Below are 16,951 nucleotides of genomic sequence, written 5' to 3'. Positions count from 1 at the left end.
TCTCTCAAGCTGTTTTTGAGCCTGCTTGGGAGTCTGCTCTGCTCTCCCCAGAAAGCCTAGGGTCAGTAATAAATCTTTTCATCCTCTCTTGATATGTGTGTAGGATCCTAAGTGTCAGTTATCTAAACCAAATTTGGATGAAGGGGTCAATCCCACCCTCCCAGCAACAACAAAACGCATCCCATTTTATAGATGAGTGACCTGGAGCTCAGAAAAATTGTTGAGTGAATGACTATACTTCATTCTTTAGGCACAGAACTGAGGAACCCAGCATAGACAAATTCCCTGCCCTCATTACAATGGGGGAAACAGTTCACAGAAAAATAAATCTAAACTCCTTTTCAATCCATGAAAGCGTAACTAGCCTCCTTATAACTACAAACTAAAAGTAGGAGATATTTCTATCTTATCAGACTGAACAAGATCTAACAATGTGGCAATGCACCGTATCGGCAAAGATGTTATTAACAGGTACCTGAGTGCGCTGTAACTGGCAGCCTAGGGCCTAGGCATTTGGCACATTTATCACTATTTCAGATGTACTCCCCCTTTCTCCTCTGTAACATTACTTTTAGGAATTTATACACATATACAGAGGTATGGCTACACAGCTAAGAAGGACAGGGCCAGATGCTTCCTTCATTAAATATTTTATTTCTATATAGGTTTTTTGTTTTTTTTTTTTAGAAAATGGGGACTATACAAAAATGAGGGAAAAATTAACTCACAATCCCAGCACTTTGTGTGAAACTGAGCCGATACATTGCTACTCCCTTCCTCCTTACAGAGCAATGCTGCCTCCTGGTGGATTTGGGTTTGGGGGTTGCTTTGTGTTTTGTTCTGTTTTAAGAACATTTATTATTTCACCATTTTCAACTTTTCTCATATACCTAATTTTATTTTAGACAGTCTCACTTTGTTGCCCTTGGTAGGGTGCCACGGCATCATAGCTCACAGCAACCTCAAACTCTTGGGCTCAAGTGATCCTCTTACCTCAGCCTTCCAAGTAGCTGGAACTATAGGCACCCCACCACAATGCTTGGTTATTTTTTTAGAGACAGGGTCTCACTCTTGCTCAGGTTGGTCTTGAACTTCTGAGCTCAGGCAATCCATCCATCTCAGCCTCCCAGAGTACTAGGATTATAGGTGTGCACCACCACGCCTGGCCTTTTATACTTAATTTCATTTTTTGTTTTTGTTTTTTTTGAGAGTCTCACTTTGTCATCCTCGGTAGAGTGACATGGCATCATAGATCACAGCAACCTCAAACTCTTGGGCTCAAGCGATTCTCTTGCCTCAGCCTCCCAAGTAGCTGGAACTACAGATGCCTGCCAGAATTCTCAGCTAGTTTTAGACATGGAGCGGGGGTGGGGGGTCTCACTCTGGCTCATGCTGGTCTCAAACCCCTGAGCTTAGGCAATCCACCTGCCTTGGCCTCCCAGAGTGCTAAAATTACAGGTATACCTAATTTCTTAAACTAGGTAATGCTTTACATGGTTTCTTACATGAGCTTACATGGTTCAACATTTAAAAGTTTCTAAGTGGTATTCAGTGAAAACTCCCACTTCCATTCCTATGTCCCTCAAACCAGGCTCCTTTCCCCGCACCCACACTGGCTAATTCCTCCTTCCAGAGGTATTTTATGCACGCACCTGGATTCAGTAAGAAAATGACAGTGCTCTTCTTTCTAGCACCGCCTTTGAATCGTGAGTTATCACTCCTAAAAACTCAGAAAATCCAAAGGAAAAAATACTTCCACATGAAGTATCCATTACTGCCTGATTTGTGGTCATGAAATATCAGAGGAAAACATGAATTTCCAAAATGAGACTAATGACTAAATTATGGTACATCTACTAGTAAGCATGATGAAGAGTTACATGACACGGGAAAACGTCTATCACAAGGTTTTTTTAAAAAGAAAATACACAAAAAGGGAAATAAAAATAATAAAACCAATTCCCTCATTTGAAATAAAAAGAATGCAAAGATGTAAGAATCATGTGCCATTTTGAAGTTGTCAAACTAGAAAAGTGTCCTTCCTAATGGATGGAGCTGGAAAATGTTCTTCTTAGCAAAGTATCACAGGAATGGAAGAAAAAGTATCCAATGTACACACCCCTATTATGAAATTAATTTATACCTTTTATATGAAAGCTATAACCTAATAACAGCCTAAGAATATGGGGAGGGGAGAGGGAGAGAGAAGGGGGGATTGGGTGGAGGGAGGGGGATTGGAGGGATCACTTCTGAGGTTTATCTTACAAGGGTACAAGTGAATCTTTCCAAGAGTAGAATGTGAACGTTTTAAAATAATAACTAAGAAAATGACATGAAGGCTATGTTAACCAGTTTGATGGAAGTGCTTCGGATTGTGTGTGAAAACCCCACACTGTACCCCAGAAGTGCATTAATGTACATAGTTACCATTCAATAAAAAAAAAAAAAAAGAAGAAAAGAAAGTGTCCTTCTTCATGACAAACATTAACTCTGAGAAGGATGTTGTGAAAAGTGTAGTTGTATCTAATTTGAAACAGGGAAAATTGACTCAAGCGTTTAGGAAACGTAATTAAAAACAAATGACCTAGGGCAGCACCTGTGGCTCAGTGAGTAGGGCGCCCCGTATACCAAGGGTGGAGGGTTCAAACATGGCCCCGGCCAAACTGCAACAAAAAAAATAGCCTGGCATTGTGGCGGGCACCTGTAGTCCCAGCTACCTGGGAGGTTGAGGCAAGAGAATCGCCTAAGCCCAAGGGAGGTTGCTGTGAGCTGTGATGTCACAGCACTCTACTGAGGGCAACAAAGTGAGACTCTGTCTCTAATTTAAAAAAGCAGATGGCCTAATACATGGTGGGGGTTAGGGGAATGAGAGAGCAGTGAGAGAGAGGAGGGAGGCAAATGGGGATTACCGTGTATGGCACACCTCCTGGGGGCAGGACACAATCATAAGAGGAACTTTACCTAACAAATGTAATCATTATAACCTAATTCTCTGTACCCTCAGTGAATCCCGAACAATAAAAATACATAAATAAGTAAATAAAGTAAAAAATAAATAAATATATATATATGTATATATATATGGTCATCACTGTTGGTGAGAAAAATCAAGCTGAATGTTCAAATACAGAGACTGGTTATGTAAATCGTGATACATTCACTTAATCAGATCATAGTATCATTCTAAAGTTTGCAAAGATTTGGAGATATATGTGCTTGCTTCGGCAGCACATATACTAAAAAATTGGAACGATACAGAGAAGATTAGCATGGCCCCTGCGCAAGGATGACACACAAATTCGTGAAGCGTTCCATATTTTTAATGTTCTTCTTAGCAAAGTATCACAGGAATGGAAGAAAAAGTATCCAAAGTACACAGCCCTTTTATGAAACTAATTTATAGCTCCCAAATGAAAGATACAACTTAATTCCAGCCCAAGAATATGGGGAGGGGGTGGCGAAGGGGAGGGGAGAAGGGAAGATGGGTGGTGGGAGGGTGACCGGAAAGATTACCTATATATCTGTCTAACAAGGGTACAAGTGAACGTTTCTAGGACTAGAATATAAATGTTTTGACACAATGACTAAGCAAATGACATGAAATCTATGTTAACAAGCTTGATGAAGGTATTTCAAATTGTATATGAAAACACTACACTGTACCCCATGTTTGCATTAATGTTTACAGCTATCATTTAATAAAAAAAAAGATTTGGAGATATGTTTTTGATGCCAAAAGAAACAGAAAGTTGAGTATATAATAAAATAATAAAACTCAAAAGGGAGAGTATTTGGGGTATTGGGACTGTTATCGGAATTGTCGAACCAGGTTTTTGTCTCATGAAGTTGAGGAATGAATTCCCAGACCCCAGGGAGACGGCAAGTGAAGTAAAAGTTTAAGAGAAAATTTAAAGGCAGGTGGGAAATTCCTTTATTGAAAGAGAGAAGCAGCAAAGGAGAGAGCAGCAAAGCCTCCAGCATAGCATGGGGCGGGAGGGTGGCAGACTGCAGTGAAAAGCAAATGGATTAGGTATGTTGTCTAATTGTCTCTGTCTGCTTTGGGTGTAAGGGAGTGGAACCTATGATCCTTTGGTTTGTGCCTTAACTGCTATTTCTCTTTGTCTTAATTTCTGGCACCAGGTGTGTAAAGTTTTCATTAAAATTTTATCTATGTCATGAGATTTCTACAAAGGACTGGTCACAAGCCTCCCTGGTTATTTCTGACTCTTACAGATGCCTGAGTGTGGTTCGAGCACCTGTGCTCTTGCCTTCTCCGACGCAGACCACTCGGCACAGCAGGCTCCTTTAACCCTGGCTGCCTCATCTTCCTTATGTTACTCTTTTTTGTGGCAGGACTCTGAGTATTTTCTATCTACATTCTTTCATGGACATGTTTATGTAACAAAATAATTTTAAAAGAAACAAGCAGAATACATAAGCCATGAAACAGCATGCATGTGGGTCAGACCAAGTGGAAGCCTTTACCCTTAGTCCTTACAGCCACATGCCAATTTACTAACACGAACTGAGATTATAGAGGCTTACAGTATTGCCCCCGAAATCTGTACACCCCAGAACTCAAACAACTTGGAATCTGAACAAAAACATCAGAAGCCCGAAAGCAGTACATGTCTGGCTGATCTCGCTATGTTTGGAATGCCTAAATTTTGAAAAATAAAGAAGCTATCAAAGCAGCTGGAGTGGCGATTCTATGCTTAGAATGCCCAGATGCCTGATTGCAGACTTTTCCTTCTTTTTGTTCTTTCTCTTAGTCTGTAGGTGTCAAAAGCCAGTGTGCCTAAGCTTTTTCAGTGTAGAGTTGCACATACAGAACTGTTATATGCCGCACTTCAGATGAGTCTGAGTGGATTTTCAAGAAGTTTTCAGGACACAGGATTTTCACTTTGCCAACCGTCAGGTGTGTGGCTCTAGGTTATTCCTTTTTCCTTTTGTAGTGATTATGCCTGTCATTTCCAAAGTAAAAACGAGAGTACCTGCCTTTCAGCTTGGACTGGGAGTATAAAACCCTTTTGGATCACAGTTGCCTCAGCCCTACTTGGCAGTTTATGCTGCTCAGAGTAAAGGTGCCTATGACACCAGACCAACCGAGGTCTCTTTCACCAAAAGCTGCCACCGAAGTCACCTCCCTGATGTCCTCATTCCAATAAACCCAGACCAGCTTCATCTCTACTGAGCCTTTTCTTCTACTGGGAAAATTCTCCCCATTAAAAAAAGGCTTCGTAAAAACTTTCTGTGAAGAAACTTTGTTTTCTTTTTGAGATGAAATTTATATAGCAATAATTAATCATTTCAACCATAACAAACCAATAATATGTAGTGTAGTTGTGTGACCACCAGCTCTCCCTAGTTGCCAATCTCATTCATTACCCTATAAAATTACCCCATTAAGTAATCACACACCATTTCCCCCTGCCCCTACTCCTAGTAACCTCCAATCTGCCTTCTTTCTCTACAGATCTATTATATATATACATATACATATATCTCATATAAAAGGAATTATATAACACGATCTTTTCTCACTTGACACGATGTTTTCGAGGTTTACCTAAGTGGTAGCATGTTTGTTCATTCCTTCTATGGCTCAATATTATTCCATTGTATGTACTGTGAAAGTTGTCAGAATTACATGGAGTCACTTGTGCTAAAAACAAAAAACAAAACAAAAAACAGTCTAAGAAGGCCATGAAGGGAGGGTTCTCATGCATAAACGACTGATAACAAAGATGATCCCAAAGAATGCAAAAACTGCAATCTTGCACAAAAGCCATTATCCCAACATCACTCATACACACACAAACTTCTGCAAGGGCATCTGCCCAGGAACTGCTCTCCAGCCTCACACTGGTGCCACCCTAGTTATTAAACTTTGTAGCTAGCAGGGATAAATATCTCAAAACAGCTATGTAATCTTTATTTTGCTTTAAAAGCCTTCATCTTCTTTTTCTTCCCTGAATATGCAGGTAGTTTATTGTGACACATTCCTATTGCAATGCCCCATTGCCAAATAAACATCATTTTCTTTAGAGATGCTATTTGTTACTTAGGTTGACAGTATATACCACAATTTGCGTATCCATTATCTCTTCATAGACATGAGTTACTTCCACCCTTTGGCTGATAGGTGTGATGCTGCTATAAACACCCATGTGTACGTTTCTTTGTAGGCATACAGTAGCACCTCTCTTCAGCACTGAGAAAACACATTCTGTTTCGCTTTCACACACTTCTAACACCAATTCCGGAGAACACCACACTCAGTTTCCTACTATACTCTCATAATACAGAAAACTTCTGTGGCTAAATGTGGGTTTCCCCTCCCATACACCAAAGAATTCCCCGTGGACACCAATTGTGTGCCCCATAATTCAATTCTGACACCTCATCTACCAGATAGTGTCAAACGCCGCAGATTAAAGGCTCAGTCCCATAAAACAGGCCCCACTTTAGATGCCAGTCACAAGTCTTAGGTTGTGGCCTGTGCTTCTGACTGACCCGCTACAAATCAGGGTTCTCAGGGTTCCCACAACTGCCCTCTTTGGGCTTAATATGCTAGGATGGCTCACAGAACTCAGGGAAACAAGCTTACCGTTTATTATAAAGGATATTATAAATACGGGTGAACAGCCAGATGAAGAGGTACACAAGGCAAGGTATGGGGTAAAGGAATTACAGCTTCCATGCCCTCTCTTCTCCAGGTGAGGTACACCACCCTGTGTATTCCAGTAACCTAGAAGCTCACCAAATCTTCGTTCAAGTTTTCAGAGTTTGATCTCCAGCCACCTCTGGGAGGCTGGTGAGTGGAGCTAAAAAGGTCCTATCCTTAAATACTTGGTCTTTGTGGTGATTGGCCCCATCCTGAACTCAGATGTTATCAAACAGTTCATTACAAGTAACAGGAAATTCCAAAGACTTTACTTGCTCTGTGATAGGAGCCAGAGCAAAGACCAAATACACTTACACTACAGATATACCTGGCTAGATATTTTAATTTTCCTTAGCTTTCGGGAACTTACAAACTGCTTTCTATAGTAGCTGTATCATTTTATCTTCTCACCAGCAATGCATAAGGCTGCCTTCCCAAGAGTTGGTATATTTCTTTTCATTCAAGTGTGTGCAAAGTAGTTTATCTCTTTGTGGTTTTGACTGTATTTCCTTAATGATCAATGTTACTTTTCATGTGCTTGTTGACCAACTGTGTATTTTTGTAGAAATGTCAACTCTTTTATGTATAAATTCATTTTTTAATTGAATTTTAAGTTCCTTATATAGTCTGGGTAATAAACCCTTATTTCACTGTTTATCACACCTTTTGATGCACGTTTTTAATTTTGATGAAGTCCTTTTTTTTTTTTTTTTGAGGCAGAGCCTCAAGCTGTCACCCTGGGGTAGAGTGCTATGGCATCACAGCTCACAGCAACCTCCAACTCCTAGGCTCAAGCGAGTCTCTGCCTCAGCCTCCCAAGTAGCTGGGACCACAGGTGCCCGGCTATTTTTTTGGGTGCAGCCGTCATTGTTGTTTGGCGGGTCCAGGCTGGATTCGAACCCACCACCTTAGGTGTATGTGGCTGGCGCGAAGCCCCCACCTTTTTTTTTTTTGGTTGTTTTTAGTGTCAAATCTAAGAATACATCCCAAATCTAAGGTCATCAAGATTTTCTTCTAAGAGTTCTAGCTCCTATATTTAGATCGATCAATTTTGAGTTAATGAGTAATATATGGAATGAGGTAGCAATCCAGCTTCATTCCTTTGCATGTGGTTATCCAGCTGACCCAGTACCACTTCTTAAAGACACTTTCTCCAATGAAGTTTTGGTTCCGTTAGAAAAATGGCTTTATGGGCCAGGGTTTATTTCTGGACTCTCAATTCTATCCATTAGACTGTATATGCCAATACCAGTTTTGATTATTGCAGCTTTGTAGTAAGCTCTGAAACCAGGACTTGCTTTCTCAAGACTGTTTTGGCTATTGCAGCCTTTTGTAGCGTCACATAAATTGGAAATTCGATTCTCCATTTCTGAAAAAAAATACTGGAATTTTTATAGAGATTGCATAGTCTATTTTGAGAGTACTGCCATCTTAAAGATAGTTAAGTCTTCCGATCCATGAACACGAGATGTCTTCCCCATTTAACTCAGGTTTTCTTTCAGGATTTTTAGTTTTCAGAATTCAAATCTTCTTTGGTTTGACTGCTAGGTATTTTGAATTCCTTGATTTTTAGTATTTAGATTTTTAGTAATTAGGTATTCCTTAGTTTAACTGATTCCTAAGTATTTTATTCTTTAGATTGCTATCATAAGTAGAATTCTTTCTTTTTCAGACTATATATAGGAACAGGTGATTTTTGGATGACTTTGTCCTCTTCAACTTTATTGAATTCACTTACTACCTCTTAGTAGCTCATGTAGATTCTTTGGGATTTTCCCTATCATGTGCAAAGAAATAGTCTTACTTATTCCTTCTAAATTTGGATAACCTTTTTTTTTTTTTTTGAGACAGAGCCTCAAGCTGTCCCCCTGGGTAGAGTGCAGTGGCATCACAGCTCACAGCAACCTCCAACTCCTGGGCTCAAGTGAGTCTCCTGCCTCAGCCTCCCAAGTAGCTGGGATCACAGGCACCCACCACAACGCCTGGCTATTTTTTCGGTTGCAGCCATCATTGTTGTTTTGGAGGGCCCGGGCTGGATTCGAACCTGCCACCTTAGGTGTATGGGGCTGGCGCCTTAGCCACTTGAGCCACAGGCGCTGAGCCGATAACTTTTATTTTTTCTTGCATAACTGCTCTGGCTAGAAATCTCAGTGCAATGCTGAAAAGTTGTGAAAGCAGGAACTTGTGTCTTATTCCTAAGACACAAGCACCAAGCTATTGCCCTGGGTAGTGTCACAGCATCATCGTGGCTCACAGTAACCTCTAACTCTTGGGCTCAAACAATTCTCTTGCCTCAGTTTTTAGTAGAGATGGGGTCTTGCTCAGGCTGGTCTCAAATTCATAAGCTCAAGCAATCCACCTGCCTTGGCCTCCCAGAGTGCTAGGATTACAGGCATGAGCCACCACACTCAGCTCCTTATTATAAGGGGAAAAACTTTATGAAAACTTCACAATGTTTATAAAGTCCCCTTCTGGGCCAGGTACAGTGGCTCACACCTGTAATCCTAACACACTGGGAGTCTAAGGCGGTGGATTGCCCTGAGCTCACAAGTTCAAGACGAGCCTCAGCAACAGCGACACCCTGTCTCTAAAAAATAACTGGGCATTGTGGCAGGCATCTGTAGTCCCAGCTACTCCCGAGGCTGAAGCAAGAAAATTGCTTGAGCCCAAGAGATTGAGGTTGCCGTGAGATATGACGCCACAGCATCCTACCAACAGTAACAAAATGAGACCGTCTCCAAAAAAAAAAAAAAAAGTTCCCTTCTAATCCTGATTTACTGGGGGTTTTTCAAAGGCTGTTGAAATCTTGACAAATGCTTTAGCTGCAACTACTGAGATGACCTATGTCTTTTTTCTTCCATTACTGTGATATGAATTTTATGCTAAATCACCCTTACATTCCTGGAGAAGCTCATTAACAATGGTATAATACTTTTTATTAACATCTTTGCATTTAGAATTATATTCCCTAAATACAGTAACTTAAGGATAGTGTCCCTCTCTTATTTCTGTACCGTGAAGCTTGACAAACCAAGTACTAGAATACAACCTAGAGACTCCATCTATTTGGGTGGAAGAAATTAAGATCCCACAACCCAAAAGTTTTAGGTTATATGTATGTGTGTAACCCTGAAAAGGTATCAAATTTGTTTCCTCCCAACATAATTTTCATTTTTAGCATTTGCTTCATACTTTATTGGATATAAAAAATATATAAAGTACTGCTTATGGAACTATCTAGATGAGCACCTACCCAAGAGAACATCAATTTGTACCCTCACCAATAGTATAGGAGTGTTTATTTCAAAAAAGTATTTAAATTTGACAGGTGAAAAGGTCTCACTGTAGTTCAGTTTTGTAATTCTTAGCATGAAGTTGTACATCAGATGCAAATATGAAGTAAAATGTTTTATAGGGAAGCAGCTAAGATTAGGGGTAATTTTTCTAAGGCAACCCTTGACTCGATTAAGCACCCAATATATCAAAAGTTATCTATAAAAATAAATACATAGGTGCATTTATATATTCTTACGAGTTTATTATAAACCAGTTTCATAGGCCACCAGGAAATAAAAGGACTATGTACAGCCTTACGGGAAACAGGCAGGGAGCTGAGGAGGGCCAAGATGAGTCTAGGGCCTTGGTGGGCGCATTCCCGGGGGAGGGGGCCCTGTAAGGGAAACCAGACAATCCGGTGAGACTCCTCGAACAACAGCATAACAAACAAACAGGTCTGTGGTAACGTGGCCCTGAGGAATCGAGCCCACGCCTCTGTAGAGCTACTTCCATAACTCTGTGGCCAAGGGTCAAAGAAGGCCTGAAGTAAGAGTAAGAAGTTTAGTCAGTGCCTGATCTGTAACTTGAATCCCCAACCCTGCCCCAGCCTCCCACGCCCTGCAGTTATCAAGCAACTAGAGGGAGGTACATGACATATGTGCTAACAGGGGACTTCTATGTCTGTAATACCCATAAACAGAAAACCTTAAACTAGAGACACAGGTCATCAAGTATGGCCATAGGCTATCTTAGAGACTGCTATGGCTTGGGGAAAAGAACAATGGACTGGGAGTCACTGAGCTCTCTGGGCCTGTTTTCTCACCCATACAGGGGGTGACCTCAGCGTTTCTGAAACTGAAGTTAAACAGAAATACACAATGATAGCCCCTCTTGGTCATTAGCCACTATCAAACCATAGGTCAGAAGACAATCTCTTAACTTTTGTTAGGAATCATTAGAATGTATTATTTCACAGTGCTCTGAGCTTACTGCCTTAGACATCAAGAAATACCCTGGGTGGAGCTGATCTAACTGTTCTAAGACCAATTTTTCCCCCTTCTCTGTCCTTTCTGGACAAAGTTGTCTTCCAACCATTGATTTCTCTAGGCTTAAAAGTCTAAGAGCCCAGAGGACATGATCTAAATCTAATCTTCCCTCCATTTCCTACCCCACTAGGCTCTAGGGAAGGAAGCTAAAGTCACTGCTAGAGATACTTACCTCGCATCCCTGGGGGAGGAGGCCGCATCCCTGGAGGGGGCATGCCCATCGGAGTCCCTCGTCCAGGGGGAATTCCCATTGGGGGACCCATGGGAGGCCTCATGCCAGGAGGTGGGCCCATCATGCCTGCAAAAGAAAATCCCCATAAATACAGCTTGGAAAGGTAGCAGGAAACATACATTGCTGACCATTCTACCCTCTTAGCCTCTCCTAGAAAACTGGCACTTGAACCAAAGATCTAGAGCTCCCACAGCTCTTGTTCAGCTACTTTGATGATCAGTCAGCCAGGCTGGATCTCAGAGTAATCCTGCTTAATTATACAAACTCATCATCAGTTTCTGTCAAGGTTATATCTCATCACAAATCCAGCTAAGGCATCTCATGTCAATCAGCTCAGGTCTCCTTATGAGTTTCTCACCTGGAGGGGGTGCCCCTCGGCCCATAGGTGGGGGAGGACCCCCACGGCCAGGGGGGTACTGGGTTGGGGCCCCTGCAATACTAGCTGTGGCAGCAGCTGCAGCAGCAGCCACAGTACCTCTTCCTTGTGGGGTCATCACCTAGAGGACACAGGAAGGAAGAGTTAGGCAGAATAGGACAGCACAATGGAGCTTGCCACTCTCCTCCCCAACTTGGGGAAGGAGAGCAGGAAACAGCAAACACCAAATCCCCTACAGCTACAACTCACGACATTAGACTTCCTCCTATCCACAACCACTCATCAGCAAAGAGCAAGCCTAAATGCCCAATTCCCACCTTCTAGATCTGAGGTTAAGCATGCCTAGTCCAACTTATAGAGATGCACTTGCACCTTCATATGTGACCAACGATAGGATGGAAACATTCTACTCAAACACAGTTGACTAAAGTACCTTTTGTATATCTCTCAACATAGTTTACAATGGCAAGTTTACATTTTCACTTCTGAGGCCACATATAAAGCACAATAAAACACACTGATAGTCTCAACAATTTTAGGTTGGTCATTCTGGATTCTTTCCAAACTATAGGACTCCCTTATCCTTTATTTACCTACCAAAAGCTGGTGCCCTTTCCCTGACACCTCACCTGCTGGGATGGCCCACCAACCCCACGGACTGGACCAGCAAGTCCTGCAGGAGCCTGGGGCATGGGAACCCCAGCTGGGATTCCTCGGCCAGCAGCCCTGCCAATCCCTGGACCTCCAGCAGCTCCAGCAAGTGGCACTCGGGCAATACCAGTCTGAAAAATAAATTTATAAGCTTAAAAACAGATTATAAATACTGCTTGTCCATATGTACTAATACCATTCTTCCTCCATCCAAGATTATGTGTTTAGCTGTTACCCCTGAAGCAGGCTAGACAAACTTAAAAGAGTTAAGTCCAAAGACCTATGCCACAACTCACCCACCTATATACATTCCTTTGAAAATTAAACCTCGAGCAAAATACCAAGGTTCCATTCAGAGTTTAGTAGTCAAGAGCACTTGACCTGACATGAAAAGAACGTGAGATCCATTCCCAGAATATTCTCACCTGCTAGGTGACAGTGGACAAGTAATTCCACCATTATAGGACTGAGTTTCCTCATTAGCAAATGATGGGGTTACGATAAAAATGGATGCAGTCACAGAGGTTTACAATGGGCTACATTACAATACCCAACTCTACTGGAAGTAGGTACCAAGAATAATGAATACATATAATGTGTTGAACCAGGAAATATGCTAATATCCCTTGTAGACATTGATAACTGGAAAAGGCTGCATATAAGAATCCAAGAAAAGGAAGTGACTAGGATAAACTACTCTGTACTACTTGAGAAGGTATCTTTACATCATTAACATGACTTTAATCATGTTTAAAGACTCCCTGAATGTAGCGTGGTGTTTACAGAACCATGATTGTCTGGGATCCATAGTTCTGCCACTGTGCAAAATACTAAACACCCCTGTATTTTATCTGTAAGTGAAAATAATTTATCTCACAAGACCATTACGAGTACTCAATGAAATACTGAAGTGCTTGGCACACAGAGCTGTTCAATGAACATTATTATTCTAAAACTCTACAAAACAAAATATAGACATATTCTATTGTGTGGAGTTAACTTTTGCAGATCCCCCTACATCAGGGATTTTCAACTGGTGTGTTGAGAAAAATTTTAAAGATTATTAATTAAATTATTTTTGAAAGAAGTTCAAAGCACATAATGTATTTGTTTTACTATTTTTTTTTTTACATAATTTAGGTGTGCTAAGGAGTATGCTGAGATTAAAAAAAAAAAAGGCTGAAAAAACACTGCTCTAGACTTTGCCATCACATCAAAAAGTGACCTAGATAACCTAAGGTACCTCCTACATTGACTATGTATATAGTGAGGAACAGGTAAGGCTTTTTAAAAGTAGAAAAAAACAATTCTAGTTCCCTCTCTCTACTTTTTTCCCACAGGGGAATCTCTTTAGACTCTATTTATTGGTAAAAGGGGGGTAAAGCCCAGATAATGCCTGTGAGGGTGGCAATGAAACAGAGAACACACACAGATTCTGGCTCATGGTATAGCCTCCCTTCCACATAGCTTCCCGCTCTGACTTACATCTTTAGGAGGTGGTCCCTCTACTGTCATTGAGACCAGGTTCTCCCCTCGTAGCAGCACCAGGCCAAGGACTCGCTTCTCTTCCCTCTCTGCTTGTTTGGAGTTCTTAGGCCTAAAGACAAGTTGAGGATAATAAACAAAAAAGCAAGTATTAGAGAATAGGTAAAGTTCAGGCTCACCTGCCTAGAGGCCTAAGATTTGCTTATACTACCACCGTCTGACAAATGGTACATAGAATTTCCTGAGACAGCCCTTCTGGATAGGCTGAACACACAGCCACCTAAGTGGTTGCCTGCCTGTTTCCTACCAATCCAAGAGGATGCTCTGACCAAGAGACAGGACAAGGTCAAGAAAGCCTAACCCTGGCCTAAATGCTCAATAAAATACTATCACTCCTTCAGGAGAGATGCCAGGAGGCAGCCTAAAGGATTCCTCGAGTCAAGTGAATCCCACCCACCCTACTTAAATGCAATGATCATTTTAGTACCAATTCAACTTTATAGGCCTACAATTCTATCCCTTACCTCACATCAGAAACAGGAGAAGCCATGAAGGAAAACAGAAATTTCATACAGAGAAACTGAAATTTCACACCTATTTCTCAAAAGCACAAAACCAGAAATCCCAAATAGCAACAATCAGAAAAAGATGAATAAAATATAAATGTAAACTAGGGAAAATAACAGAAGGGAATAAAAGGCCAATCTAAGATCCTAAAAATAAGGAAAAGACAAAAGTACCCTGATTTAAGACGCTGTTTCCTTTCTGACTCATTTTGTTAGTAATAAGCATGTACTGCCCTTTCCTAACTTAAAAAAAAAAATCCTCTCATAAACTCTTCTTTAAAAAGGTTTTCTCAGACTTTTCCATGTTTTCGAAAATATTTTGTAGTAATCATTTTTTTATTATCAGAATACTCAAGTTTCATTTAAAAAACAAAAGGGAACTAACTAGAATAGCTCCACACTGATCTGCTGGTCCCTCTCTAATATGTACTGGCTCTCAGGCATCCCTACATTTTCCCCTCTGTACTTCTTGATCTTACACCACAAAGGAAAATGGCCCCCAAGAGAATCAAAGAGAACTCACAGCCAATGACAACATAATATGGACACTGCATATGACAAAAGAGCTGGATGCCCATACCATGTAACTTCTTTGGGCCTCAAGTAGCTCTTTTAATGGGCCAAGAGTTTAAGATCTGTGAGACTTAAGACAAGGGAGTTAGCTAATAACTTATGGAACTGCAGCAAAATAGAAAGTATCTCCAATTGTTTGTATTAATGCCAATAAAAATTACTGGCCCCAAACCCACATGGGGAGCTGAGCACTTACCCTGAAGAGGGTCAGAGGCTTCTTAAAGCAGTTTCAGACCAGGCTGCATTGGGAGAGCCCTTTAGGCTACAGCTTTACAAATAGGCAATGAGGCCAGAAACTCAAGCTCTCCCCCCTCACACACCTGTGGGGAGAACACGAGAGCCCTTTACCCCAGTACCCAGGGGCATGCAAAGCCAGAGAAACAAAAAGCCTACCAGCCCTCCTCACAACTTGCACCTTGCTAGAACAAAAGAGCAAGGCTTGCTGGACTAAGGAAGATTTCTTAGTGTTCAAAGTCCCCATTTAATCTGCCCTCTAAAACCAGAGATCAAACAAAGAAGAACCAACTAGCTACATGACCACCTGCCACTTTGGCCCACCCACCCAATCCACTCCTCTCATCCAGTCAGCCCCTCCCCCAAGCCCCTCCTCACTTGATTTTTCTGAACTCATCACAGTCACAAAGGATCAAATTCATATGCTTGTCGAAAGCCTTGAAGGTGCCGATGAAGATCCGGCCATCTTGCAGGATGCATCTCATCCTGTAGTCAATATGCTGCAGCATTTTGCTGCTCTTGCCCACAGTCTGCAAGGAGAAATCAGCAAGGATGAGACTCAGCTCTTCTGGACCCACACACCCCGGGCCCTCCCCCTAAAAATTCCACCACAGCCTCCTACTCCACACACCTGTCTTTCTCAAAAGATTCTCACCTTAATCTTCCACCTCAGCCTCTTCCTGGGAATCCTCTCATGTCACCCTGTTTTCAGCCCTGATCTCTACCCAGTATCTGTTATTCTCCCTTCCCTTAAAATCAGTCTTTTCATACTCAAGTGCTATGGAATACCCAAATCCCATTAAATAAAGACTAAGGAAATAGCTGGAAAGGGGCTGGCACTAAAATTCCAATCAATAAGAAGCTTGTTATCAGAAAGGATATCACCTTCAAGTTGGAAAATGGAATCTCCAAAACAAGAATTTGTTATAATGCCTCCCAGAGTATCTTTTGGAGAAACTTTTCTGGTGGCCAGGAAGCTCATAAGTTTGGACACAGGATGGTCTTTGGCAACATAACTTACTACAATATAACTCTTACTTAACCCAACATTTCTGCTTTTACAGTCTGACTTCCAACACAGCTTTGCTAAAATAAAGGGATCAACTATAAAGATACCACTATGTAAACTGTCAGATGCCCAAGGCAGTTATAATTCTCTCTAAAAACATATCACTTAACAATTGATCTATCATCATCTCATCATTTTGGTATAGGCCAGTCCTAACCCACCCAAGAGCCTTCTATACCAGACAAATGTGTAAATCAGAAACTTGACTCCAGGGCGGTGCCTGTGGCTCAGTGAGTGGGGTGCCGTCCCCATGTACCAAGGGTGGTGGGTTCCAACCGGCCCCAGCCAAACTGCAACAAGACATGGCAGGGCATTGTGGCGGACCCGTGTGGTCCCAGCTACTTGGGAGGCTGAGGCAAGAGAATCGCCTAAGCCCCCAAGAACTAGAGGTTGCTGTGAGCTATGATGCCACAGCACTCTACCAAGGGCAACAAAGTGAGACTCTCTCTTAAAAAAAAAAAAAAAGAAAGAAAGCAATGACAACTGCAACAAAAAAACTGCCAGGCATTGTGGCAGGTGCCTGTAGTCCCAGCTACTCAGGAGGCTGAGGCAAGAGAACCGCATAAGCCCAGGAGTTGGAAGTTGCTTTGAGCTGAGATGTCACAGCACTCTACCAGGGAGATAAAGTAGGACTCTGTCTCAAAAAAAACACAAAAGAAAAGAAAACACTGACATAATGTGGGAGGGGACTAAACAAGGGCATGGTAATAGGAGGCAGAGATCACTGGGGTCTATGTCTGGGAAGCTTGCTACCATATCAGGTATTAGTGATAACT

General features: G+C 41.6%; 1 protein-coding gene and 1 non-coding gene across 3 annotated transcripts in view; one reads left to right on the top strand and one right to left on the bottom strand.

The window, feature by feature from the left end:
- The first annotated feature begins 3,212 nt into the window (after positions 1-3,212).
- On the top strand, positions 3,213-3,321 carry LOC111724712. The gene has a single exon (XR_002772957.1). It is a non-coding gene; the product is annotated as a U6 spliceosomal RNA (small nuclear RNA).
- A 6,863-nt stretch (positions 3,322-10,184) lies between these two features.
- SNRPB (small nuclear ribonucleoprotein polypeptides B and B1) overlaps positions 10,185-16,951 on the bottom strand; it is an 8,333-nt gene continuing 1,566 nt past the window's right edge. Inside the window, exons 2-7 of one of the 2 annotated variants that reach the window (XM_003788069.3) lie at positions 15,485-15,636; positions 13,734-13,845; positions 12,227-12,379; positions 11,580-11,718; positions 11,162-11,287; positions 10,185-10,484 (exon numbers count right to left, since the gene is read on the bottom strand). In XM_003788069.3, coding sequence (XP_003788117.1) covers positions 10,474-10,484; positions 11,162-11,287; positions 11,580-11,718; positions 12,227-12,379; positions 13,734-13,845; positions 15,485-15,636 — 693 coding nt within the window. In that variant the 3' untranslated portion in view covers positions 10,185-10,473. The remainder of the gene's footprint in view (positions 10,485-11,161; positions 11,288-11,579; positions 11,719-12,226; positions 12,380-13,733; positions 13,846-15,484; positions 15,637-16,951) is intronic. The other variant, XM_003788070.3, reaches the window with a different exon arrangement.

This window comes from Otolemur garnettii, unplaced genomic scaffold (assembly GCF_000181295.1).
Source record: "Otolemur garnettii isolate 467f Iridium unplaced genomic scaffold, OtoGar3 scaffold00025, whole genome shotgun sequence".
Taxonomy (NCBI): Eukaryota; Metazoa; Chordata; class Mammalia; order Primates; family Galagidae; genus Otolemur; species Otolemur garnettii.
Note: the sequence above shows the minus strand (reverse complement) of the source record. Positions and strands in the feature narration are given on the sequence as shown.